At 43.0% G+C, this 25,721-nt stretch overlaps 1 protein-coding gene across 3 annotated transcripts; it reads left to right on the top strand.

Moving 5' to 3' along the window:
- Positions 1-22,934, top strand: LOC110988556 (gamma-aminobutyric acid type B receptor subunit 2-like). Of its 3 annotated transcripts, XM_022252209.2 has the most exons (18): positions 1,205-1,341; positions 3,759-3,896; positions 5,328-5,403; positions 5,588-5,755; positions 6,555-6,662; positions 7,309-7,374; positions 10,685-10,882; positions 11,389-11,631; positions 13,789-13,870; positions 15,593-15,682; positions 16,462-16,612; positions 17,525-17,657; positions 17,983-18,096; positions 18,361-18,483; positions 19,361-19,538; positions 20,253-20,416; positions 20,988-21,125; positions 22,130-22,934. In XM_022252209.2, the coding sequence occupies exons 2-18, from the start codon at positions 3,865-3,867 to the stop codon at positions 22,223-22,225; spliced, it is 2,160 nt and encodes a 719-aa protein (XP_022107901.1). In that variant the 5' UTR covers positions 1,205-1,341; positions 3,759-3,864; the 3' UTR covers positions 22,226-22,934. The 3 variants fall into 3 exon arrangements, 2 of the variants coding, with proteins under 2 accessions (XP_022107900.2, XP_022107901.1); XM_022252208.2 differs by lacking the exon at positions 5,328-5,403 and having other exon boundaries at positions 1-1,341; XR_002599458.2 differs by lacking the exons at positions 5,328-5,403; positions 20,988-21,125; positions 22,130-22,934 and adding an exon at positions 19,730-19,819 and having other exon boundaries at positions 1-1,341; positions 20,253-20,386.
- The last annotated feature ends 2,787 nt before the right edge of the window (positions 22,935-25,721 follow it).

Raw genomic sequence — 25,721 nt, 5'->3', positions numbered from 1 at the left:
ACTTGCCGAGACGCAACCATTAATTCACTGCACTCCGGACGAGCATAAGGCACAAGTTATTGCCTATAGGGCTGATCCGTCTTCGTCGTTGCTAAGTAGCCAAGAATCGTCGCGTTTCCTCTTCAGAGACAGCAACTGAGCGGGTCCGTTGGCTAGTTGGTATTTCCGTCGTTGTTTCATCAGCTCATGTGACTCGGAGGTACTCCCCCCAAATGCTGGCGAGGCCTGTACATATATCCTCCATTCATGAAATAACTCACTCTTCTTGCTTAATCACTCTATACCGAGAACATCACCCCAAGATTTTAGAGTGGGGTGTTGAAGTTCAAAGATAAGCGTGGCAACAGATACAAGTATAAATATCAATGGCTCATCATCCAGAAACATCATGATGCTTCAATTCTGTTCTGTTGTTGTATGGATGCTAAATAGCGAACCGGAATGGGAGGTATCTAGGTAACGAGAGACAGGGGTGTGGGAGGCACTTTGTGTCATCTGAAACCCTCGTGCCATCCCGGCTGGCTTGAGGCTCTCTGGAAGCTGCGTGTGAATCTGAGTGCCTTTTCCTTTCTGAGTTAGTGCACTGAATGAGTCTATTATAATCTCTAAGGCATGTCGTTGCCTTGTTGGTGATTTTTTCCTTTTTTTCCCAGTTGATCATTTAAGGATTTTAGTTTCCTTCCGTGGTTTCCCCTTCAGTAAAAAGTTCTGTATTATACGCTGAAAATATTCTTAGAAGTTTTTTTAGTTGGGGAACGTGTCTTCAGCCTGGCGCTGCCCCAGCAACCAGTAAAGTCTACGTATCTACCACCGAATCTTTCCCAATCACGTCACGGTCATCAAGATTAGACGCATGCGCGGACGATCGATATTGCGCATAATAATTACCGTGCATGACAACTTGCATCCAGGGTAGAGAACACTTGTCTCAGCTGGTTCAGAAGTACACGTAAACGCATAGGTCTACGGTACTGGCGTAAGAGACCAGGAAGTTTGTCTCTTTTGTAAAGTTCTGTATTGAAGACTTGGGGTATGCAAGTTCAACTTCACACAGTTTTGTTCATTTGTCTGTCTTCGGCTTTCACCGCGTCGGACGCGGATGCTGCCGCTGAGGACACGTGTATTTCTCCGGCGACAAATGACACCAAACCACGCGTCGGTCACGACGTGCCTCCTCTTCCCAACCGGACTCCGATCTACGTCGGCGGTATGTTCCCCATTGAAAATAACCAGCTCTTCGGCCTTGTGAATGACTCCGTTCTCGCTGCAGTCCAACACATCAATGACCTAGATGGCATACTTGACGGGTACGAACTCAAAATGACGTGGAACTGGACAGAGGTGGGTTTGTTCATGCACTTTTCAATTTTTTTAAATAATATCTAATAATAACCCCATCAGCAGCTATGGTCAAACATGACAAATAGCACTGGTGTACAATCAATCTCACGACAGCAGGCAAGGAGTAAAGACAGCATTTATCTAGGACATTAAGGATAATCAGCCCATTATCAAATTGCTACGAATGAAGTTGTGTGACTTATCAAAAAATGATGCATAGCCTTTAAGCATTGAGCCTCCTCCTGTGACGGATGCCCACTGACATGGGGGGGGGAGAGCATATTCCACCTTTTTACAGCGACGGGTGGGAAATTTACACCATTGCCAGTAGCGCCAAGAATAACTGAATCAATTCTGTGACTCAAAGTGAGTCGCGTCATGGGGACAACCAGATGAGTTGAGTCAAGAGGTCTATGCTGGTGCTGAGTGCTTTTGAGTCACCAACATCCAACAACCTTGCCGAACTCAAACAATTCTACATGTTTAAGTTCGGCACGGCAAAAAGCACGGCGTTTAGCGCAATTTTGCTCGGCAAACTTAATTCGGCACGGCAAGCCCTTTATAGCTCGACAGGTTATGTCGCGCTATCGTCACTCCACATGGCAGTGGCATAAGTTCAGCATTTAGCGCAACGGCCGCGCTATTGCCGTACTGTTGCCAGACTCGTTTGAATTAAGTTCGGCAAGTGGCACTGCGTCTACATAGTCTTAGTCTAAGGTCTATATACGTGTAGTGAGTTTCAACAGTTCTTGTACCCCCTCTGATTTGTCGTCTCTCTGCTACAAAACTTCAGTGTCCCAACTGATTCAATTATTATTGAAATACGGACCGTGGGGAAGTGTATATAATCTCTATAAACGCAGAGAACCCCTCAAAAAGAGTGAGTCTCTTGCATGAATTCACTCCAAAAGAGTGAAAATCACTCTACGAAAGTGAAAATCTCTCAAAAAGGGGAGCCATACAAAGAACAACTCTTTTTTGGAGTTGTCCCTTATACTTTTTTTGAAATAGTAGAAATTTCAATCTTTTGGGATGGTTTATAAAGAACTCTCTCGTTTTAAATTAGTTTTCACTCATTTGCATTATTTTGTGTGCATTCATGTGGACTTTTGGAAGTTACTATGCGCCACCTCGAAATATTCTGCTGGTGACGCGAGTCACCGAGTAACCCTTCATATTTTCTCAAGATGAACTATATCGGTCAGAAGGTGCCACACAAAGTCATTAGAAGCAACTAATACTTATTTAAGTGTCATGTGTGCACGAATAATGCTTGTACCAGACTAATTTCCAATGATTTATGGTCAGAATTTTCAGGACCACCGCGTGGTTTTCGTTGTGCCGCGTACTGATCGCTTATATCTCAAAATATATTCAGTATTCAGTTTATGGTTTTAATATGGCCCTTGTTAAATTGTGAAGTGCATTTGAACCTCACTGCCAGACTCAGTTGAACTTTACATCTCAGCATTTTTTTCTCACTGAAACAGCTGGGAGCTGCGTTTTCTCAGATATCGTTGCAATTTGTGCTGAGAATTCAGAGGTTTTACATTGATGATATCTTACAGTTATTTCAACCGCAATTTTGTGAAAATTGGACGAAGTGTTCTTACTCAAATTTACTGTTGTTATTTTTCAAAGACTGGTCAACAATTTGTTCATTAACTGTGCCAATAAACACCGTTATTGCATGACGGATGACGCAGGCTCGCTAGATGTACTCATTTTTTTTTTTTATAAAGGATGCCTTTAAACGCATGCCGTCCATGCATGCATGTTCCAGCAGTACTTCCCAGGCTAGAACTGAATCCTCAGCCGGGAAAAGTTCATGGAACGTTGGACTGGAGAAGTTGACCTGCGCGAGCAAACAGGTGGCGACACACGTACATGCTTCCCGTCCTTTGCCACTGGCATTGTAATGGCGATTAAAATTATTTTTGAGCCTGGTAAAACAAACATAAGATTGTTTATTGCGGGCGCTAAAATCAAGTATCCACTCTCAAACCATGTTATAGTTTTACATTTCCGCTGATAGAAAGTTTACTGTGGTCAGTGTAACCCATGCATGGGCAATGAGGATAGATTAGGCCTACCTTATAGTTTGTTATCGATTTTCCAGTCCAGTCCATACGTCACACCATGGTTATACCACAGAGCTAGCTATCCAATCCCGTAAAAAACGCGTCATCGAAGTTCACTTGGCTTATGAGTAAAACCAGTCTGGTCATTTGTGGTTTCATTGTGCTGTTACGACTTACTTTTCCAATGAGATTTTCTGTCAAGTAGAGATCATCCAAGCCGTAATCATTAATGTGAAACATCTAGCCTGGATGCTAGTCTCACATCATGCATGACGAAATGTGCAAACCAGCGCTGTCTTAATTTGCCAGTTTTTGTATTATTTGTTTTATTAATAGGGTCTCCCTAACCGAGCCCTGCGACTGTTGTATGACTTCGTCTACGTCGACCCGCCTGTCCTGATGATCTGGGGACCGATGTTTTCGCGCGTGGCTGTCATCGTCAATGAGGTTGCGGCAGAGTATAACATCATACAGGTAAAGACCGTCCGGTGCCTGTACTGCCTTGTCTGCAACTCTGAAAAGCGCTGTGAAGACCCACATTCACGCATTAGTATACATCTTTGTGAATCAAATTATGTGTCACAACTGGGTCGGCGCATCAGTTGTAAGTGCTGAACAATCCTTCAGCTCTTGAGCATGGTTATGGGTTGCTTTTCTTGAACTCTATGTTTCAAACGATAAATCAATAAGTGTCTGCAGAAGAAAGGAATGTAGGTCCATGGATACACGAATCTAAGCACTTGATAACCAAAGAACCTTATACAAATGGTCAAATCATGGTAATTTTTGTGTTGGGAAACATCTGTCTACACCATTGCGGCTGCAGAGGTGAAGTCACAGCCTGTCTGCTTTTCGCATCATCACTCAGAACAATAGATTTGGAACTTTCCTTTTCTGTGATGGGAGTGGCGAATTCCAGTTCGCTCCACACATTTCAATGGAGGAATCGTGAATCAGCGTGTTCTTTCACTTAATCTCGGAACGGCCAACGAGTTATCAGTGTTTGCGGTACCAATCCATCTGTGGTCTGGCCTATAGCCAACCTCAGTAAGAACGTTAAGTGTCATTACACATAAAGCGGTGACGCCGCCCTATATTTTACCTTTATAACGCAGGAGTGGAAACTCGTTTGTTATTCATGTTAACGTATTCCACAACAACAATGACGTAGCAGGCAGACCGTGACGTTATATCTGTGAAAACTCTGATTGGCCAGAATGCGCAGTATCAGCGCGGTATCGTTAAAAAATCGCTTTGGTTTCTAAACGCAGCGGTTTGTCGACCGAAAGCGCGGTTTGTCCGCTCTGAATGTGAACAATAGAAAAACCGTACACCCGCGAGAAATCGCGTGTTTAACGCGCCTTAATCCCGACATTCTGCGAATTCTGCGCATAACTGCGAATTTATCGTTCCACCACAGACTTGTTCAAGGCGTGCCACAATGTAGTATAAAATGATCAATTCAGGCTGGCCGTTAGTAACCGGCCAAAGGTCCTCCTGCAATCGTGAAACGCCTTGAACAAGAGGTTTTGTGAATCGGTAGAATCGGGAAAATGTGGTGCGGGCTAGATTTAAAACAATGCGCGGGACAGTTTAGCAGATAAAGCGCTGATAGAGTGCTCTATGGGTCGGAAGTTCAAGATCTGCTTCAGCCAATGTCGCCTGGGCACTGCCAAAGGCAAACGCATGATGTAAATGGTGTAATTTAGTCGAGCTCTTACTGAAAAGAGTTCATCTGAATAGTATTAAACCCATCTCGTGCGAATTTTTATTCTATGTAACAGGCTGAAGAATCCAGGCTTGAGATAAAGGCTAGCATCCCAGTAGTTTGTTTTTGTTCTAATCACGTTTTTCTTGATATACCGGTATGAATTAAGTTCGGTCCTACTTTATTTCATCTTGCAGATTTTTTTCTCTCGTTCGTGGACCAGAGAATTTTTTCAAAGATTACACTCCCAATTACACTCCGAAATTTCAACAGGTAAGCGCCAGGTGATGACTAGTCTCCTTTCAAGACTGGCAAGAAAACTGAATTTTCTCATAGGAAAGTATTCCCTAGAATGCTGTATAATTTAAAAAAGAAAATGGGTAGCATGCAAAATAGGAAACGCCTTCAGCTTCTAGGTTGGCTTTTCCAATTGCTTCCCTCCGATCTTTCCGCCCAGGTCACGTTGGCCAATTCGCCCACCTTGCCCAACCAGACCCGGTTCCCACTCACCGTTCGCTGCGGCCTGCTGGAGGACGAGCTCAACCAGCCCCGCCTCGCTCTCATGAAGAAAATGGGCTGGACCCGGGCAGCCATTGTCTTCGAAGACATTGAGTACTTCCGCTCGGTAGGAATCTGCGCGGATGGGATTCGCAAACCCGTGATACAAAGCACAAAACAGCCCCAAAGAAGTACACGTTTGGCCGTCGAAAAGTAGAGCCTGCATGCACTTTACAATAATCAGTTATCACAAAAGTGTGACTCTGTCAAAGAGTAGCTCGCGTTTGCTGAGGTACAGTTGTGAAATTGGTGCATGTACTATATAAATTAAATGTGCACTAATTAGCTTCAAAACTGAAGCACCCTTTTATAAGCTGCCATGTAGTGGAACGTAACTATCAGGGGGAGCGGGTTAGCGTAGCGGTTCTTTCCTCGCTTTGCACCAATGAGGCCCGGGTTCGAGTGCATTTGGTTTCGAGTCCATACTCGCTCTCGCAGGTTTTCTCCGGGTACTCCAGTTTTCTCCTGCCTCTAAAACTGGACCTTCTTCCTAACTTCGTAATGTGATGATGATTAATAAAGTGTATGAATAAACGTACAGTTATTGGCGCAAATACCTGAGTTGCTGAAAGCGCCATTAAAACAAAAGAACAACAACAACAACAACGTAACTGTCGCAGGAATGCTGATATTCCCTGTGTTTCAACAAGGGCGGGGTCAGAACCAAATGTTCGAGGCAGGTCAAATTTTTGTCAGGGGAGGGGAAACATTTGGAAATGTCGTTATTCAACATCGAGCTATAATCTGCCTCTGTTCAAAGTTGAAACTAAAACATCTTTAATCCCCCTCTGGAAGACATTTCTCAAATTCGGTGCTAGATTGTATGAAACAAGCCTCATGAACCACCTAGCCCTTTTTATCAGCAGAACTCGAAAGACTTGGCACAGACGCTAGAGGACGGAGGCGTAACTGTATTGACGGTTGAAGCTATCAATGACAAGAACAAACACCGTGCACAGATCATCAATTTGATGGTGAGTTTCATTCCCTCCTCAAATGCAGGCGTTAGTTGGGGGACGGGGCAAGCGGTATTTTCCCGCACATGAAAAGGGGGGGAACGAAAAAGCAAATAAGAATGCTCTTGAAGAATATCTCGGAAATGAACGCTTCCACAATCGATAGTTTGTTAGTTTGCTGCTATTTAGCTACGCCCATAACTTCAGTCCTTCTTTTTCGTGCCCGGGGTGGGGTCGCAAAGTAGTAAACTGCAACGAGGTGGAGATTCAGGACGCTGTCAGGTGCAAAAAGGAAATGTAAATAAAATTCTATGTGTAAAATCAGGAGAGTGAAAAATCATGTTTGGGGTGGTGGAAAAGGCTGAGAGTACTGAATGACAGTATGTTACAGCGATTTACCCAAACCGATTTTGTGTCGTCTTCATAGTCTAATTTTGTTATTGAAATTAAACAGTATAAACATTTTATTTGTGCCATGAGCGGCAAATAAACCATGGCTATATATGTGCCTGTCTCTTGCCTAAAAATGGAAGGTGATAAACATAATTATAAAGCACCCAATTTGCGTAAACATGTCGTATCATGCGAATCGGGCCACCTCGCTCTCAGTATGCCAGTATATATGTATGTCATTAATTTTGGTTACTGTATTCATTTGTAACAGAACCACGATGCGAGAATCATATTTGCCAGCTTCTATGAGGCCCCAGCATCCAGGTTCTTCTGCGAGGTATGTCCATCGTTGTCAGATCAATCATGCTCTGCACCGGAAATTGGTTCATGTTTTTCAGAACATTATAATGAGAACGGTTACATCGCCCCTGTGGGTGAAATTTGCGCTATGTTGCTACTTACTACCATCAACGGTACACGTCCCAGCGCCTCTATGATGGCATCGATGAATGACAGTGAAGTTACGATGCGGTTTTGTTTGAACTATTTCAGCATTTTGATTTGTTCAAACAAAAACCTATATTCTTCTCTGAGTTTGTTCGGTAGACCTCTCGTCCACCTCACATGGGAGACAGGATAATGCGCATCATTTGTTGCTCTGCCGTAGCAATCATCTAAAGCACGGGAAACCTTTAAGGTGGGCAAAAAGTGCCATTCTGGGTTGACCAATCGGATTGAACATCTCTCGTGGTTCCCCGATCAAAAGACACGCACAATGTACTTGGGTTTGGGCCACCTCAATTTGTCTCCATTTGCGCACCGTGTTTACGTTTCCGCACCCAACTTACTTGCTCGTTCGTGTCTTCCTCACGACATAAGCCTTGTAAAGCAGTCACTGTTTGAATTGTGTGTGAGGCCTGTAGGCAAAGTCCGATTTTTAGACATGCGCTTTCGGATGTCCCGCATTCACTTTACAGAGCAATTTGTGCATTAAACAAAAAACACGTTCAGCGCATTTAGCTAAATTTCAGTTGTGGTCCATACCTGATGCATTTTGTATGTCGCAACAAAGACTGGTGTTGACTTGACTAGTTGCATACGTAACTTGTAACGGAAATTGAAAGGCATCGTTGTGCCTTATCACCTTGTGTTATCTCAGGTCTGACAGTCAGCCAATGTTTTCTTGTTCTGATATCGCAAGGAAGTCACTGCATGAAACGGTATGATAAATCGTTTTTAATTCAGTGCCAGCGTTCGGACATGCTACATACGGTGTCTTCATTTTGTGGGATCCTATGCAGTCTGTTGCCAATGTGTCAGAACTAAAAAGTACGATTTTCTCTATTAGATTCTTTTCAAAGTAATGCATGAAAAGATGAATGACTACGTACCCTATGGACTCACTGGCCGAGTTGTCTGAATTGTATAATATGCCTATATGGTGATCTTGCACCATCACAAGTGATCTTTGAGGGCTATGAAGAATATACCTGTCATTTTGGAAGACGTGTCATTCCCGCCCAGCACTCCATTTAACCTATTCCAATAGTTTTCCTGCAGGGACAGACATTTTCCAGGATTTAAAGCTTTGGGGCTAAGAATTTTCGGGGATGGGGGCAGGTTGCTCGGTAAGGGTGAATTTCGTCAATTAAGATTCAAGGGAAAAGTGAAACGTGAAAGATGAACTGCATGAGGATATAAGTCCTTCCACATGTATGCAAAAATAAGCTTTGACTTATTGGAACTTTTACAGCCAACAACAAGACAGTCAGGTAACCCAAAGTCACAAAAAAGACGCTACTGTGAGAAATCATTCCCGCGACATTTGAGCAGCCTTTTGGCCAGAGATCAGCATCCGAGACTTCGGGTGCAGCGCGTGATGAGTCCAGCCTCAGGCAGAGCGAAAAGTTGCCTACACTCTCCGTGCGATTTGTGTCAGTTTGCCATGGTCTGTTTCTAGGTAGCCGTAAGTGGGTCCTAATCGGCGAGGCCCGGCCGAGATTGCGTGGTAAACTGTCCATGTTTCCTTCCTTTCTGCTGTGGCCAAGGGCGATTCAGGAAACGCCGGAAACTTACGTTTTCGCCGTTTGATCGGGAGATTCTTCAGGGGTCTGGTTTGGCTCCTCTGTTTGAACAAGACTTGATTTGATTTATTAACGAACCGTTGAGACGCTAAGGCAAGGTGGTTGATAGCATGGCGCGGTTTTTTTTCACTGACAGACGAGCGACGATGAAGAACTGAATCACTGGAGTGGAATCACCGATTTCGATGAGCACAATTGATAATGGGACTTTGTTTGCGCCTTTTTCTTGTTATTTTGTTCCAGCTGTGGTAACTTACAGTCTTTTCACAGATTGACTTTGTTACAGTCTTTGTTTCCATTAAAAAAGATGAGGAAGTTGTAGACTATACCGTCAGTCAAAAAATTACTCAACATAAGTACAACGCACATAAACGAATCCACCAGAACCGTACTTCCAAATCTTGATAAAATTTGGTGTCAAAATTTGCGGAAGATCAAGTCATCCGTCTACACTTTTTTTGTAAATCCTTTCAGCTTTAGGGTAATAGTTTCGTCACCTGTAAGATGATAACCAACAAATTTATGTTCCTTTTATTCTTACTCTACTACCAGTTTTGCGAAGTCGAATGCGTTCTTGGGCACTGGAATTTAAATATTGACCTCCCGTAACCCTAGACTAGCAAAATCCCATTTCTTGCATTGTTATGCATCTCAGCTAGACGCGAAGAACATGTGAAACACTGCTGCTTCCAGTTGAGCGCTTGGTATCACGTTACAATCATTGGCATTAAACGTTGCTGGTTGTATGTATGAATGGAGTCACGCTTTGCAGACGCCTTCATAACAACACGGGAATCTCTGTTTGAAATGAAACGGGGTGCAACACTGTTATGAGTATCCCTCAAATTACTCTATGATGGCTAATATTCTTCTAGCCAGACTCACACGTAAACAACAACGTGATATTGGACGTGGCAGATATTGGAAATGGTTGAGTGTGCGAGATTATACGATCACATACAAAACTTAAAGAGATGGGAATTGCACCTATTTCGGCATGGTAGGTGTTCAGCTTACCTTCCAACCAGCTGCAAGGTTTTCGTGTTATTTAGGATGTGGGGGTTATACTTCAATACTTTTCCTGCAATTGATTTTAAAATTTTGAACAAAATTATCAACATTGTAAGTCCTTAGAGAACAATTTCTCTCAATATGAAAAAATAAAAAAGGAAGATAGTATTCTGTTTATGCATGCTTTGTAATTGTTGAGGTTATAAAATGTGGTACTGTCTGGAAAGATCTGTCATCTCTCTGTAAGGATGAACATATTTTTAGGGGGGCAGTAATTGGGCATTTTCTATGTAACCTTTTATGACCTTTCTTGGTAGTGGATACTACATTTGAAGCTTTCCAGACACGACCAATTACCACGGCAACAATGAATACTCGATTTTTGCCCGTTTCCGAGTCGTCACAGACTGACTGTTTAGTGTATAAGATTTTCAAACTTACTTGGCTTTTGTAGTTTTCGCTTGCTCAGACCCCTTATCTTCCCTTTTGTAGAGAAGACCAAAAAGTACCCATAAATTTCTGAATTAAATTTGAAACGTCATTTGCTAAAAGGTATACCGGCTGAAGGCCTACGGTCCGCACATTATCTGGATCCTGAATGGTTGGATCAATGACGGATGGTGGCGCTATACGTCCACCAACAACTCTACCTGTTCGTCAGAGGAACTGGAAGAGGTTCTTCGATACCACCTCGCGGTCCACGGGTTTTATGAAGGGGCTGATGTCGACATGATCAATTTCGGAGGAATTGTGAGAATTTTTGCCAAATACAGTTCACATATATACCAGAAATACCTGTTTGTTTATTGTATGTGTGCTGGTAATTAAAAGGTCCATGCGAGGAAATACGCCTTTGTGTTTGACCTAACCTGATGTCAGTTTTTGTTTTGCTATTCAAAAAGGTATTTTGGTGCCATTTTGTTTCTTATAGAAATGCAATACGTGAGTTGAACTGTGATGCCATTCTGGGGGGAAAAACCTCGATGTTGTATAGATTTGTGCATAAAAAAGAGCTGGAAGTTTCAATGTTTCACTGTCCCAAATTTTTCTTTTTGGTGATCAACTTTTGTGCAATATACCAACTAGAAATATTGTCTATGAGCTCAGTTTAAGATCTTCCCAGCGACATGAAGCTCAGGTCATGACTTTTGATGGATTCAGTCTTGGGCGAGAAATCAACCTCACAAGACAACTTTGATAATGCTCTGCCGAGGTAGCCGCCTCTCATTCCCCTCCCATCCCGCTGTCTAAACCAGAAACCCACACAGGAACAGAAGGCCTACATGAAAACATTGGTCACCGCGGACCTGAGCGTGCAGGACGTCCTGTCCCAGTCCTACGACGGCATGATCGTGATGGCCCTTGCCCTGAACGCATCCGTCCCCGAGCTAGCCCTGCTGAACCCGCCCCGTCGGCTGGAGGACTTCTACTACGGCGACACGGAGATGAGAAAGGTCTTCATGCGAGCAGTAACTAGGGTGCAGTTCTATGGCGCCACGGTGAGTACCTCAGTAATTCCTAACGCACGGGTACGTCTCCTTTCGAGACTATAAGACCAAACGGGTTCTGATCTTAAAGTCAGAGCATGGAGGATGTATTCCTTTCTCCATGGTCAGAGACACAGACAAAGTTGAAATTGTCATTTTGTTGACCGAGAAAATGGAAAATAATTACTTTCTTTTAACTTTTCTCGGCCAACAAAGAAATTGATCATTCTACACCGAAATAAATAAACTACAAGTGTGACTTCTCACAAATAGTTTAACAACCACCAGAAGAAAATGACATCAAATATCCAACAGCAAGAAATCTTTGTCAAAGTGATTTCTACCTGTCAACCGTGGTTTATCGTCAGAGAAAATGTGAAATTCTGGGTCATTTGGACACTATTCGTCGACGGCAAGTTATGTCCAAGTGTAGCCATGCAATGTGCCTTTCTCAAACCATTTGATGCGGAAAGTGTTGATGTTCCTCGTCAGATTTGCAAGCTCGAGTACGAAAGAAATCGGAGTCTGTCCGAATAACTGAGTAATAAAATAATATGCAACTTCCATTTGATCGGATATTTGGATATAGGCAACCAATTTCCCATACTAAGCAGAAACGAATGTACATGTTTTAATAAAAGTAAGAAGAGAAAAATTGACAGAAAAGTAATTTGGGCATAATAAATTGCCTGATACATGCACTCAGCTGCTTTTAAGTTTGAACACCTTGAAATGTTCTTTCCAAACGCAAATATTATTAGTTATCACACGAGCGCGAGCGGAACACGGAATAATGTAGTGCGTCTGTGCGGTTCCGTATGCCATGACGCCGAAGGCTGAGTGCATGGTATCCGGTTTGTGTGACGTCACTTCAGTTTAAACCACGTCCACTGCACATGCATCGCACATAGGTAGAGTTACACGCACTGTTTACATGGAACCATGGAACTGGAAGTTAACCCGCAACTTCAGCGATCGTCCAATGGGAGCCTGCAAATCGTGGCGCGTCCGCCTTTGTGACGAAGTCACTTACGAACCGGATACGGGACACAGACGCACTACATTATTCCTTGTTCCACTAGCGCGAGTGTGAAAATGAATTTATTTTCAAGCAAACTTGACACGCAGTAAAGAAAGTAAAGGGGCATATGTGCGATTTACATAAAAAAGACAAAGATATATGGTGCACAGAAAAAATAGTAATACCGATGTGCCGCAGTTCTGCAATTTTATCTGGGGAGCATGGGAATTATTTGTGTTTTAACTTATTTCAATACTAAAAATAACAACAGGGCTTACACTAAGAAAGGAAATTGTTATAATTGTGCATGTATTGAACACATATGACGATCAGCACGGGCAAACACGCCATTGTTGAAATTACACTCGTGCAGACTTATATGCTCTTACATTTAGCGTAAAAATAGCAGTAACGAAGGCAATTTGCAGAGATACTCAAAGCGCGATAAACGACCACCTAGGACTATTGCACTAAGCAACCAATCGTTTGCTGCTCCCTCCCTTGAAAATACGTGTAATAATAATTATTATGCAGGCCATTTCAGGGACCTCATTTTCTGTCATTTATAGATAGATATTGGCATTCGTGTCTCTTGATTTTTCCACTTAATATGTAAAAATCTTGATAGTAACTTGTGACCCCTGTCAGTACGGATTACTCCTCACACCCAGCAGCAATGAATATTATAACTTTAATCAATGGGAAGAAAGGTGAGGTCATTTATTTTTATTTAGCATTTTCTTACAAACTTTTTCTCCATTTCAATTGCTGTAAGTTTAAATGGTTTTCGTGCATAATCATTGTAGTTAATGTGCACTATCAAAGCCACGTCATGAAAACCTCGCGCATCATATCTTTATCATTTTGCCGTATGCCTGTCAGATCTCTGATTTTTGACGCCATCTCTGTCTCAAGTCATGAATACCGCTCGCCAAACAGTAACCCGATCCTTCTGACAACGCCAACAAATGTCATCGAAGACATTTGTATCTTGTGTTAGAGGAGATCGAACGTTTTGCGTCAGCGTGCTATCTGACACTGCGTGTACGTGCTTTCCCCGCTCTAAATTTTTTTGGGTACATGTGTGTTTGCGTTGATTAGACAAGATAACACTCAATCGACGTCTTTCTTATCGCTCTTGTCCGTAGAGTAATTTTTCACTGGATGGAAACGCCGCGAGGACTGGGGAGTCTCTACGTGTCGTCGTCAAACAGTTCCAGAACACAGAAGGTATTTTATTCCCCTCTCCTCCTCTTGTAGTTGTACCGGCAGACCGCTCCTTGGGGCTGCAGAACAAACTGCGACTCATCTCGGCAGCGGTGTTAATTACAAAAGGGGAAATCAAATATTTGTACCCTATTTGATTACCACTACACAGGCTAATGAAACGATCGCACGTCGGCATGCCGACGCCAGAAATGCAACTCATCTCTGCACTGATGGGTCTATACATGTCGAAACAGCACTTGAATCTGCCCCAACGAAGGGAAGACAAAAGTGAATCTCGATGCGTATCGTTGATGGAATGCAGAGTACCTTCCCACCTGCTGTGCACAGCAAACAACGGCGTGTTGGACTTTACACTTTCCGGCCGCTTCTTTTTTTCTTGGAGGCACGAGGGGACAGAAAGTGGGAGGGGAAAATGAGAGATGAAATGCGCAAGGGGGCGAGAATTAGACTCCAGATCACTTCGTTTTACAGAAATGGATGAGTTTTTTGGAAATGTTAGCGTTCAAGATTTTTTAAAGAATGTTTGATAAATGTTTAAAATTTCCAGACAATTTATTTACAGTGCATTGCAATCGAAGTACTTCAGTTGTCATTTTTATAAAACGGAAAAGTTGCTGTTAGGCAACAGAAAATCAGTGCGCCTTGTGAAACTGAAAGCGACACATTTCCTGACACTCGTTTTCCGATGCAGCTTGTCTGCTCGCGTTTACAAGCTCGGATGTCTTGAAAATAAATGTTGTAATAAACGTCCTATTTAATTTGTTGTAGAACACTTCGCGAGGCCGCACACGGGTACCCCAATCATAGCGTCCGAACGCCGCCCAACCGACTTTTTTAAAAGGTTTTAAAAAGCTGCGATCCCGTCTTCATTGTACATATTCCCCGTCGTGATTGTGGGAAATCTGTGTCAACTGTTATCAGTACACCTGTGCCCCATTGCTTATATGTGCTTGTTTAAGAGCAGTGCATTATGGAACCACATCCTGCAACAAACACGCAGAATAACAGCAACTGTCGAATATCTATATTCTCAAGGGAGTGAAATGTTTACATCAACGAGGGATTCGGCAAATCTATTAAACTTACTTTCCTGTCAGGTTACCGAGTAATCAGGTTACCGACTTAAAGTACTTCATACGGTGGGTTATAAGTTGGATTCTTTTCAGCACGCATTCATTTCTGAGTAGCCTTTTCGTGATAATTTTATAACATTAGAGATCTATACATTTTCTCTCCGAACGAGTTAAACTTGTTAGGGAAAGCTACACATACCCTTACAGGTTTCAAATATCAAATGCGCAGCTTGATAATAAGGCAATATTTTGACGAATTTCAACTTTTTCTCTGCCGTGTTGAAACTGCATGATACCAAAAAAGGGACTGATCTCTGTACGCTAACTGTCATCTTATTCACATAATATCCCTATGCTGTCGCGTGACAAATATCCACAGTTATAAGCCTCCATCGCCAAGCTGCACTTAATTTCACCGCTGATAATTTTTTATGACTATCCACATCTTATTTTATGGTAGGCCTAATGCTGTTCCAACGTTTCATGAGCCGCATAGGCCTACCCGTTTCCACTTCCCACAGTCCATTAGTAACACACTCTCTTAACACCGCTTGCAATCACTGCGGATCGTGAGTCAATACTAGTTACCACCGTTTGCTTCCCCCTGTATGTACTTTATTACCCCCTCTAACTCGATCTTTCGTTGTAGACGATCCCATGAGGTGTATATTGCTGCTCGAACAGCCGGGTTGCGACACGCACTTCACCCGCATCGCCAACAACTCGTTCGTGTGGTCAGGTAATTTCTCGTTCAGCGTTCCTCATTATTTGTTCACCATTTTAATTAGGGCCAGGGTTAATGTCCCTGTTAGTTTTCCCTCGTGTACGTGCTTTGGACGCCTACATGCAGTCTCCTGTTCTTAAATTAAATAATGCACTGTGGAGGGTTAACAACTTCCAAGGGAATCAATATTTACCACTCCATGGTCTAAATGAGCGCCCTTGTAGATAAAGTCAGGACTTCAACAACATCTCTGTTTTCTGCGCTACAGCTATTCTGTTCCACAAATCAAACAGGGAAGTGTATACCAATGTTTTTATTAACCATTTCTAAATACCTCAGACAGTCTCCCTATTCAACAACGTGCAACCTGACCGCGTATTAACATTTGATGCCCACAGAGAAGTGACAATGTCCGATGCGTAAAATACGCGCTGGTACCTGGATATGAGACAGTTTACTCCATCCCTATTGGTCATGAGTCTGCGTGCGACGCAACACGCAGAACACACCACGCGTGCTACAGGTCCATATACAAGGAGATTCTACTGGACAACTTTCAAAAGGAATAAACCGTGGACGGGGGTGTTTAGGAAAATGAAAGTAAAAGTTTTGAACAATATTGATGGAAATCCATTATGTTGACTTCTTTTGACTCTCTTTATTAAAAGGAATTTATGAATGGGAAGCCAAGCACATATTTATTCCCTTATTAATTTCATCAATTATTAATGATGTTGAACTTTTTAACCTTTTCATATCCAGCTCATATTAACACGTTTATACAATTTCAACAGGGGAGGTCCCACCCGTTGATGGTAAAACGTTTCAAGAACAAGTCGTCATGACATCACTGAGTCTGCGCATTGCCGTTGTTGTGGTCGGCACTGTAGGAGTCGTTATAGCAGTGTATTTCCTCTATATCAACGTGCGATATCGCAATAGGAGGTATATTCTGATTTTGTGAATAGTTTTGCACAAAAACTATGCATGTCAAAAGCACACCAAATATGTCCATATTGAACATCTCGCCGCCTGTAAAATACCCATGAAGCATCCACGTTGTTGTCAGTGTTCTTGAATATGATTGTTTGAATCGTGGAGGATGGTGGAACGAACCCCATTAACGCCGGTAGGTTTTTTACACTGACTTTATAACGACCCTGTGGGGGCGTGTCTGAAAGTCAAAACCTGACTGTGGTGGACCGATGAAATACGCGACTTAGGCTACCTGACTAATCACGATGATCGCTGTGATAACCAATAACGCCCACGTTGTTGCATCCTTATTTCCCAATGCAATTGAGTGATAAGAAAGGAAAAAGAAGGGGAAAAGCTGAGCTTTACATAGCGAGTGACAGCTAGACGATAATGTACAATGTATCAACGGAGACAGTAACGGCATTGTATCAGCTCTCCAGAGAAAAGTTGCAAAAAACATGGCAAAAATATGCGGAAGGCTAACCCTACCACTAATTTTATTAATGAATTCACAAGCATTACATGCATTTAACCAAATACAAAGCTCGAGCATGCATCAAAACTTACGTAGTTGCGCTGCTGGCAAAGGATGTTTTCTCAGGTTTACGAATTCCGTTTATACGGACGACAATTTTATTTTGGTTGAAATCTTACATTTTCGATTTTTGTGAACTATTAGAATTCTCACCATATAACATTATCGCTACTGAATTCTAAACTTCGTTATTTTAAGTTATTTTAGGTTTGATCTTTACAAATGGAAGTATACATCACCTGAGCTGACATGACGCATCGAGAGGCCTTTGGGGAGAGTCTCTGGAACCTTTCATGAAATACCAGAAATGTTGGTCACTTGTAAATTCGCTCTCTCAAAACCAGGGCGATAAAAATATCTAGTCCCAAGATCAACAACCTCACGGCGACGGGAGGGCTTCTACTCTATGGCTTCGTCTTCGTCAACAGTATTGAATCTCCAGATTTTTCGGATTCGACGCTGATTGTTTTGTGTCACGTAAGCGTTGGCAATCATTGACCTATATTAGTTTGAAAATCAAAATGAAAGGCTAAACCTTTCAAATATAAAACGGGAGGTTTGCACGGAAAACTTTGTTGCATCTCCCTCGAGTTATGGGTAAAATGTAAAACAGGCACTGGTGATCTCTTGAAGAAAAACAGGGCAGGCTCTTCGAAATGTCGTCAACCGCTTTGAATTTCCTGGTTTGCAAGAGCCTTCTGAACTTAGAAATTGGCGTTTAAGAGAATAGACAACATGTAGGATTAGCCTCGAACTAAGTTTTGGTGCGCAGCAAACAACCTCGTCCCCATTTCCTCCTCAGCTTTCCACCTTCCTCTTCTGCGCGGGCTTCTCCCTGGGGTTTGGAGCACTCTTCATGAAGACATTCCGCATCCATCGTATCTTCACTAAGGCCGTCACCCAACTCAAGAAAGTGGTATGTATAGCATGCTTAAAAGAGTAAAACTGTAAAGCATCACGTTGAAAATTCCGGGATGGATCCAAAATTATGGCCCCACTTATCCCTCTGATCCTCCCGTGCAAACATTTGAGTTGAAGTTATGCCGGAAAATGTATCCCACATAAGGCGAATAAAAAATGACAGTGGTGTCATTTTGATGCCGTGGGCACTTCAAACAAAAAGAGTGCGGGCAATCGGGGGCTTGAAAACTGCTGTATATCTCTTTCTTGTTACTTACAGGAACTTCCAGATAGACGGCTAATCATGGGAGCTTGTATACCTGTTGCAGTAGACATCATCATTATAGTTTTTCGCTTCGCTGTGGATGACGTCACAGTCATGACGGCGTCCAAAGACCCAGAGGTATAATGTTCCCCGAGCTGGACCAAGAGAGGGCACCAATTTCCTGGAAACGGAGGCTCCTTTGGTGGAAATAGCACAGCGCTTGTTCACGAAGGACTATGAAATACACGCATTACAGATGTAGTCTACCAACAAAGTGAACGCTCCCCACCGACATGGCTCATTTCAACCGATGGGGGTGCTCCTGCTGAAATGTAGACAGGGATGTTTCAAACGGGGTCCCGTGATTAAATCAGTCCACTAACTTTCCTGCGCGGCCTTGACTCATTTTTTAGAGCCTTTCTTGAAAGGTGTAGGCTATGTAAGAAGTTTTGTTTCGCTGCACTTTTTGAGAATCTTTATTCCTCTCTTAAATATGAGAAAATACGCATTTTTGTATGTATTTGTATTGAAAACTGCGCGTAATATTCCAAACCTCCCATTACGCTTTTCCGCATACCAACGATTTTGTCATTCTTATTGTGAATCCAAATGTGTTAATTGAACACAATGTTTGCTAATTGGCTTGTTGCCATGAATTTGGCATGTATACAGCAACAACAAAACAAACAAAAGATCTATTAAATTAAAACATCAAAGCTTCAAAAATTGTTTTATGAGAAAAGAATGTGACATTGAGGGTTTTTTACTGGTACCCGGAGTTTGTCAAGAATGCAGTAGTTCTCATTAGTATGACAACAAAAAAGAAACCAACATACCCTTCATAGTGGCAAAACAAAAAAATAGAACTGTTCAGTGCGACACCAAAGTGCAGTTCAAGGAGTGCATAAAATAGATTACAAAGGCCCTTTAACAGGCATTAAATGGAAGTCGGCCAGTGAGTTTTGCCTAAATGCTTGACGTTATGTAACATGCCTGTAATTGTCTTTAAATGCAGGAGGATACTGCACAACTGGAGAGGGAAATATTTATCATTCCCTTCCGTAAATTTTGCTGGTCTGAGAACGAGTTGTACTTCTTGGGAGTATTGTACGCTGCCAAAGCAATCTTGCTGGCCTTCGGCATCTTCTTGGCCTGGGAAACCAGACTGATCACTGTGGCTGAGCTCAACGACAGTGAGTCATTTTTAAACAATCCCTTGTTTGATTGGTTAGTTTGGCTTTGGTAGTTATATGCAAAGATCAGCGGCGTAGCAACCTAGGGCACGCTTCCGCCCCCAGCGTACGTCTATGCCTCCATGCTCACCCTCATTCGAAATCTTGACATGAAAGAAATTCAATACAAACTGTTTTCTGCTTCTTTCCAGTGCCCCTTTGAAAAACCCTGCCCTCCCGGAAGTCTTCGGAACCTTCACTCAATTGTGTACGCCACTGAGCCGATTAATGCTGTATCACATGTTAGTTTATGAGAAAAGAGGGAGACGGGCGATTCACAATAGTGCGCCTCTGTGAGCTTGCAACGCGTTGGCTAATCACAATGCGCGAAATCGTCTACCCATGCGCGTTTGGAAAGGGTCACCCTCGTGCGTTGTGATTGGCCAACGCGTTGCAAACGCTTGGAGGCGCACTATTGCGAACCGCCGGTATTCATGATTGTGATAAAGTGAAGATCTTTTCACACAGATACAGCATTTCAAAAAGAAAGCCCCACTGAAACAACTCTACCACTGAACCACCCAGTTTTTGAACAGTCTGACTTTTGCATACTTTACCTTCTACAAAACACTGAAGGCATTTACAGATTCCTATTTTTCCCCCTGATACTCGCTATTTCATCGTTCCCCGCGGCAGCAAACAGTTGTACATGTATCGTGTTGTCTTCTTTGCCAGGTAAATATCTCGGGATGTCCGTGTACGTCGTTGCGCTGACGGTCACCATCACAGTTCCTGTGGCGATCTTGAAGCAAGACGATGTCAACTTCCATTACGCCATCGTGAGCTATGCTGTCATCTTTGCTAACACGACTGTTTTGTGTCTGGTGTTTTTGCCAAAGGTGAGTTTTTCCTCCGGGGTTTAAAAACGAAAAGGCTTCGGACAAAGAAAGAAAAGATTAATGGAGTAGGCATTTCATACCGTACCTATGAACTAACTGGCACAGCGATAGTAATGTGAAATTTGCATTCTGTCAAAGAAGATCATCTTTCGATTTGATTTGATTTGATTTGATTTATGCACCTTTCCACAGGATAAAAACGTATGTACAGCCACAAGTGAAACAGATTCAGCAAAACAAAAAAATCCAAATCAGTGAAAAAAAAGGAATTACGCAAAAAAAAAACCTTAATTTCCTTAGCGGCCCCATTGCGGTCAATCTATCAGAATTTTTAAATCCTTAGCCTACATAACGAGCATAAGCTGCTGCACTTTCTAATATATTCCCTTAGGATACACCAGATTACATAAATCCTAAATTTACAAAAAGCATAACATTATCTCCTACCATGACAAAAGACATTGTATGTGAGCATTCGGTTGCCAGTAAACCTGAAGATTAAATATATATTTAAAACCACCTTGTGTATCATTTTTGCTTTACTGATATTCTCCTCGTCAACTTTTTGAAGGTGATTCTATTTTTGCGCACGGAGGACAGGGACTTGTCCATCACCTTGATGAAAGCATCCAAGTTTTCAGGAAGCACTCTCCGATCACTCCGCCAATCCGATTCGCGAACGGACAGGCTTGCCACCGCACTACAGAATGTAGGTTATGGAACCAATCGTTGCACAAATCCGTTTGGTTTGTGGAAAGTCTGCCCTTTTAGTTTAGAACAGCAATGGTGGTGATAATGATGAGAGCGATGATCAAAACGGTGATGTGATGAATGTGTGAACGGTAAAAGTTGGGACGGTGGTGGAGGTCGCATGTTGGGCGCCGACAATCTATCTGCGTGATAGCTCAATCGTTTCGCGATGTGTCGATCTTATCACACGATGCCGATATTTCTGCCATCAGCCAATTATCTTTTCTCTCTAAGTTTGCGGTTGTGGAAGACTGTTACAGAAAAGGGAGGTAAAAAAACCCAGCAATTTCTCACCGGATCGACTGATAGCGCAATGTGATGGCGTGGTCGTGCTGATCGATATATCGCACACAACACGGACTTCAAGGGCGTATTCGAATCCCCATTCTAATGGGACTCACGAACAGTGTTATTGGGTCGTTGATCACGAACACCGAAGCGCAAAAGGAGTTGCGCTGAAGGTCGAGATAGGAGTCGCCATTTTGACACCAAATGAAAAGATGGCATGACATACCATCTCACACAAATTAATATCCCCAAATATCCATATTAAATGATCAGGGTAAATTCTCTCCGATAGCCACGAGAATTTGCCCTGGGTTTTATTTTCCTTATTGTGAGTGTTTTCTATTTCCTGTAACAAAACCAAAATTAAATTACGTTATGTGCCTGTATCCGCCATCTTTGTTCTTTATGTTCTTCATCTACTCCCCAGAAAGTAAGGAGTGAGAATCTTGTTCGCGAATAATTTTCGGGAGTTGATTCTCCCCGTTCGAAACGCCGTTCTCGTGTTTGTCTAACACGAGAACGGGGTTTCGAATACTCCCCAAGTGTGGTGATTAAGTTGGGTTTGTGTGACAGCGACAGTATTTCAGCCATGCTGGTCATTTTAAGTAACGGTATCTGTTCTGCCCATTTCGCACGCTGACCAGTCCAAACAGTTCGTTTTCACTCCATTGACAGAAACTGCAGCAACTGGACGCTTTAAAGCAAGATTTGTGCTCTATGATGAACGAGGAGGAGCCGAGGACTGTAAACACAGACGAAACGACGGGATGAGGATTCAAACCTTTTGCATTGTTGTAACCGACCGTTAATCTTAATTCAGCCTTGTAGGAAAACGAAAGTAAGTTTAAGAATAAATTTCGGAGCTTGAGGATTCTCCTGATGTGGCAAGAGTGAGACCCACGGGACATGTCGGGCGTCGGTATCGACCTCTTTGGCAGGTGCATTCCTAAGAAATGTCTCCTTCCGGGGGTCGGCTTCTAGCTCCTTCTCTTATTTTCGTGATCAGCAGTAACTCATTTTCGTTATCCATTATGGAAATGCCACAGCGACGGTTTTAATGAGATTATCAAAGAAGACTCCCTGGCCTGGTGCCGAGCTCCCTTATTTTTGGGTCACAATCCTCGCAAAACCTCGCTGGACCCCGCCACCTCTCACTGTTGGGTCTCCTTGCGCGGTCTGCGCTCCAGCTCGAGATGACAACGTTGATCAGGGATACGGGTACCTGGGGAGGTGTGGTGTGTTAAATAGCATACATTTTCAAAAGAGATGTCAGAGTTAAAGTCCATTATGAACTGATTTAACCTTCTGTCATTTTACGTTAGGAGTAAAACCAAATAAAATGGCCTTCCCAAACTGGCGTCATTCACATAATATGCGGAAGGGTTCTAGCCAGATTTCCAGACGCGGGCCATATTCACACGCGTGCATCCAAAAATGCCAAGGAGAAGCAAATAAAGAGAGCATTTAATGTTGACCATCATTTTTTGTGCGTGTGTGTATTTTTCCTAGGTGATGCTCTGTTGTAGAGTTTTAGTCACTCGGTCGTTACTGAGCAATATTTCGTGCAGTAAGGTTAATGGTGTTGTTATCTCCCTAATATGGAAAGGGAAAGGCAAGATTACCAAGATGGCCGAGTGGTTAAGCTCGCGGTCATCAAATCATCGGACAGCGAGTTCGAATCCCAGTGGTGTTTTTTTTATTTTCCCAACGTTTGCTATCAGTCAGTAGCTATGAGAGACTCTAATTCACCCCGTCAAATACCAGCAGTACCTTAGCCTACTGGATAAGCTCTGCGGCTGGCACTGTCCGCGAAGTCCAGGTGAGCGCCTTAGTACTGGTTCGAGACGTATGGCCGACTCGGCGGCCAGGGCTTAGGGGCCTGTCTCGTTCCTCCCTTGCATGGTCGCTCGAACCCTTTTGGGGGTTAAATGGATGGGCAGGGAGGAAGTGCGTTGGGCCGAGATCCCAGAAGAGTCCTATATGGAAGCCGGTAACTGCGATTCCTTGCGAATTTCAGGAGTCCGTGCGCCTGAATGCTTGGTCAACACCGCATAACTTTTGGATTTTTTCCTCACTTTTTTTTTATTTCCTTGGCAGATGCACAACCCACAAGGCAGTTTTCTAGATTTTAATAAAGTGAATTAAGGGATTCATAACGATTTATGCTCATTCATAGCCACGAACCGTGTTCGTGTCCATTTCTTCTTTTAAATCTCAATACAAAAGCAGTGGAGTATCTCGTAAATATTTCACGGCACAGTCGAGTGGCATTTGCCACCTTATTGATGAAAATACATTTTCACTTGTCCTAATCGCAATTTCCGTTGCCTCCAACTGCAAAGTAATTTGATATTTTCAAATAAAAATTCTCACCAAACTATGTCTCACTTCTATGTTGGATTAATCTTCTTGGGTTTAACCCCCTTTTCAATGCTTTGCAACTGCCGCTCTCTTTTGTGAATGGTTGATCCACCAATGGCCCGACCGGTGTACCCCAAAACATAAGCACTAAAATGATGAAATGAATTACTCAAAACAAATGAGCATTCTCCAGCAGTTAGAATTTCAACAGCGGAAAATGACATCGAAAATCCCATGCATAAAAACGGTAAGTTTCTGGTTTCACCCAATTCTCGAAGCAAACGCTGCATACGGGTCTTTATCATGGCACATAATCATTTACATATAGTTTTTCCCAACTGTAACCCACGTTCCATTTAATTTTGATCTGACTGAAACTGAATGTCATTTTGCTGAAAGTAATCTGTGCCCCATTGGCAATCAGTTTAATATCGGTAAATGTGTTTAAAAAATGGCACGGCAAAATTTAGTTAAGTATGCCATTTCTCAAAAGTTCTCTAATCAAATACAAGCACTGTACATTCCATATTTGCCTTTAGTTGGTGGTCATGAAAATAGCATGATGCAACCCAAGAACACCGTTTTTGGAGTGACCTTAAAACAACTCAAGAACATCATTTCACTTTACCCCAAGATTATTCCTTTGGATTTCTTCTCATAACTAGTATATACGGAGAGTTCATACACAATCGTGAACGAAAGCAATAGAACTGACAGCTATGATTAGGGTTAGGACTAGGGTTTAGGGCTAGGGTTAGGTTTGTAAATGCGTTAATGTTTGTCCTCAGTAAACTGCCCAAAAGTAATGATACGGCAGTTACAAGGCGCCGTCGGATATAGATTTTGCTCAGAAGATTATGAGATGGCTTTCGGCGTGGTGGAGGGGTGTACCACAGCGAAAACTGGAGCCTAATCTTGAAACATTGACCAGACTTCACTCCCCCGTCTGCAGTCATCAATGTTGTGTCTAATGAGTCGTGGTTTGTGCAGCGTGGGGAAAGTGTGGCTATTGACACGCGTCCCAACAATTTTGGCCGCTTCTGTGTATGCGGATAGGGTTAGGGTTATTGCTGGGGTTAGGGTTATTGCTGGAGTTAGGGTTAGGGCTGGGTTAGGGTTACAGTTACGGCTAGGGTTTGCTGAAAAACTAGGGTTAGGGTTACCTTTAGGGTTAGGGTTGATGTTACGGCTAGGGTTAGTGTTACCTTAAGGGTTAGGGCTAGGCCTAGGGTTAGGCTTACTGTCATGGTTAGGGCTAAGGGTTAGGGTAAAGGTTACCATTAGGGCTAGTGTTACGGCTAGGGTTAAAGCTGGGGTTAGGGGAGTGCTAGGGTGAGAGTTACCTATAGGGTTAGGGTTATCGTTAAAACTAGGGATAGTGTTTGGGTTACCATTATTAGGGTTAGGGTTTCTGGTACTTTTACGGCTAGAGTTAGGGGTTACCGTTAGGATTAGGGTTAGTGTTACGGCTAGGATTAGGGGTGGGGTTAGATTTTTCTTCAGGGCTAGGGTTGGCATTAGCATTCTCTTTAGGGTAATGGTTTCGGCTAAGGGTTAGGGTTCCCATTAGGGTGGGGGTTAGGGCTAACGTTAGTGTTACTGTTAGCGTTAGGGTTCCCTTTAGGGTTTGTGTTTGGGCTAGGGTTAGGTTTCCCTTCATGGTTAGGGCTAAGGCTAGGGTGAGAGCTAGGGATAGGGTTAGGGTTGGGGTTAGGAATGGGGTTGGGGCGGCGGTTAGGGGTACAGTCGGGGTTACAGCTAGGGTTGGGGTTAGGGCTGGGGTGGGGGACGGTTGGGTTAAGGTTTGGGTTGGTGTTAGGGGTATGATTGGCGTTACTGCTAGGGTTAGAGTTGGGGTCCCGGCTAGGGTTAGAGTTGGGGCTAGGGTTATGGGTAGGGTTACAGT

This window comes from Acanthaster planci, linkage group LG08 (genome assembly GCF_054643075.1).
Source record: "Acanthaster planci isolate LZ-2023a linkage group LG08, COTS_SCS, whole genome shotgun sequence".
Classification (NCBI taxonomy): Eukaryota; Metazoa; Echinodermata; class Asteroidea; order Valvatida; family Acanthasteridae; genus Acanthaster; species Acanthaster planci.
This window is presented reverse-complemented; position numbering and strand designations above follow the sequence as displayed.

Excerpts from the sequence above, each read along its gene's own strand:
- LOC110988556 (XM_022252208.2), top strand. The coding sequence starts at position 1,033 with ATGCAAGTTCAACTTCACACAGTTTTGTTCATTTGTCTGTCTTCGGCT. Across the intron at positions 6,663-7,308 it reads CACAGATCATCAATTTGATG|AACCACGATGCGAGAATCAT; the intron begins GTGAGTTTCATT and ends CATTTGTAACAG. Across the intron at positions 20,417-20,987 it reads GTCTGGTGTTTTTGCCAAAG|GTGATTCTATTTTTGCGCAC; the intron begins GTGAGTTTTTCC and ends AACTTTTTGAAG.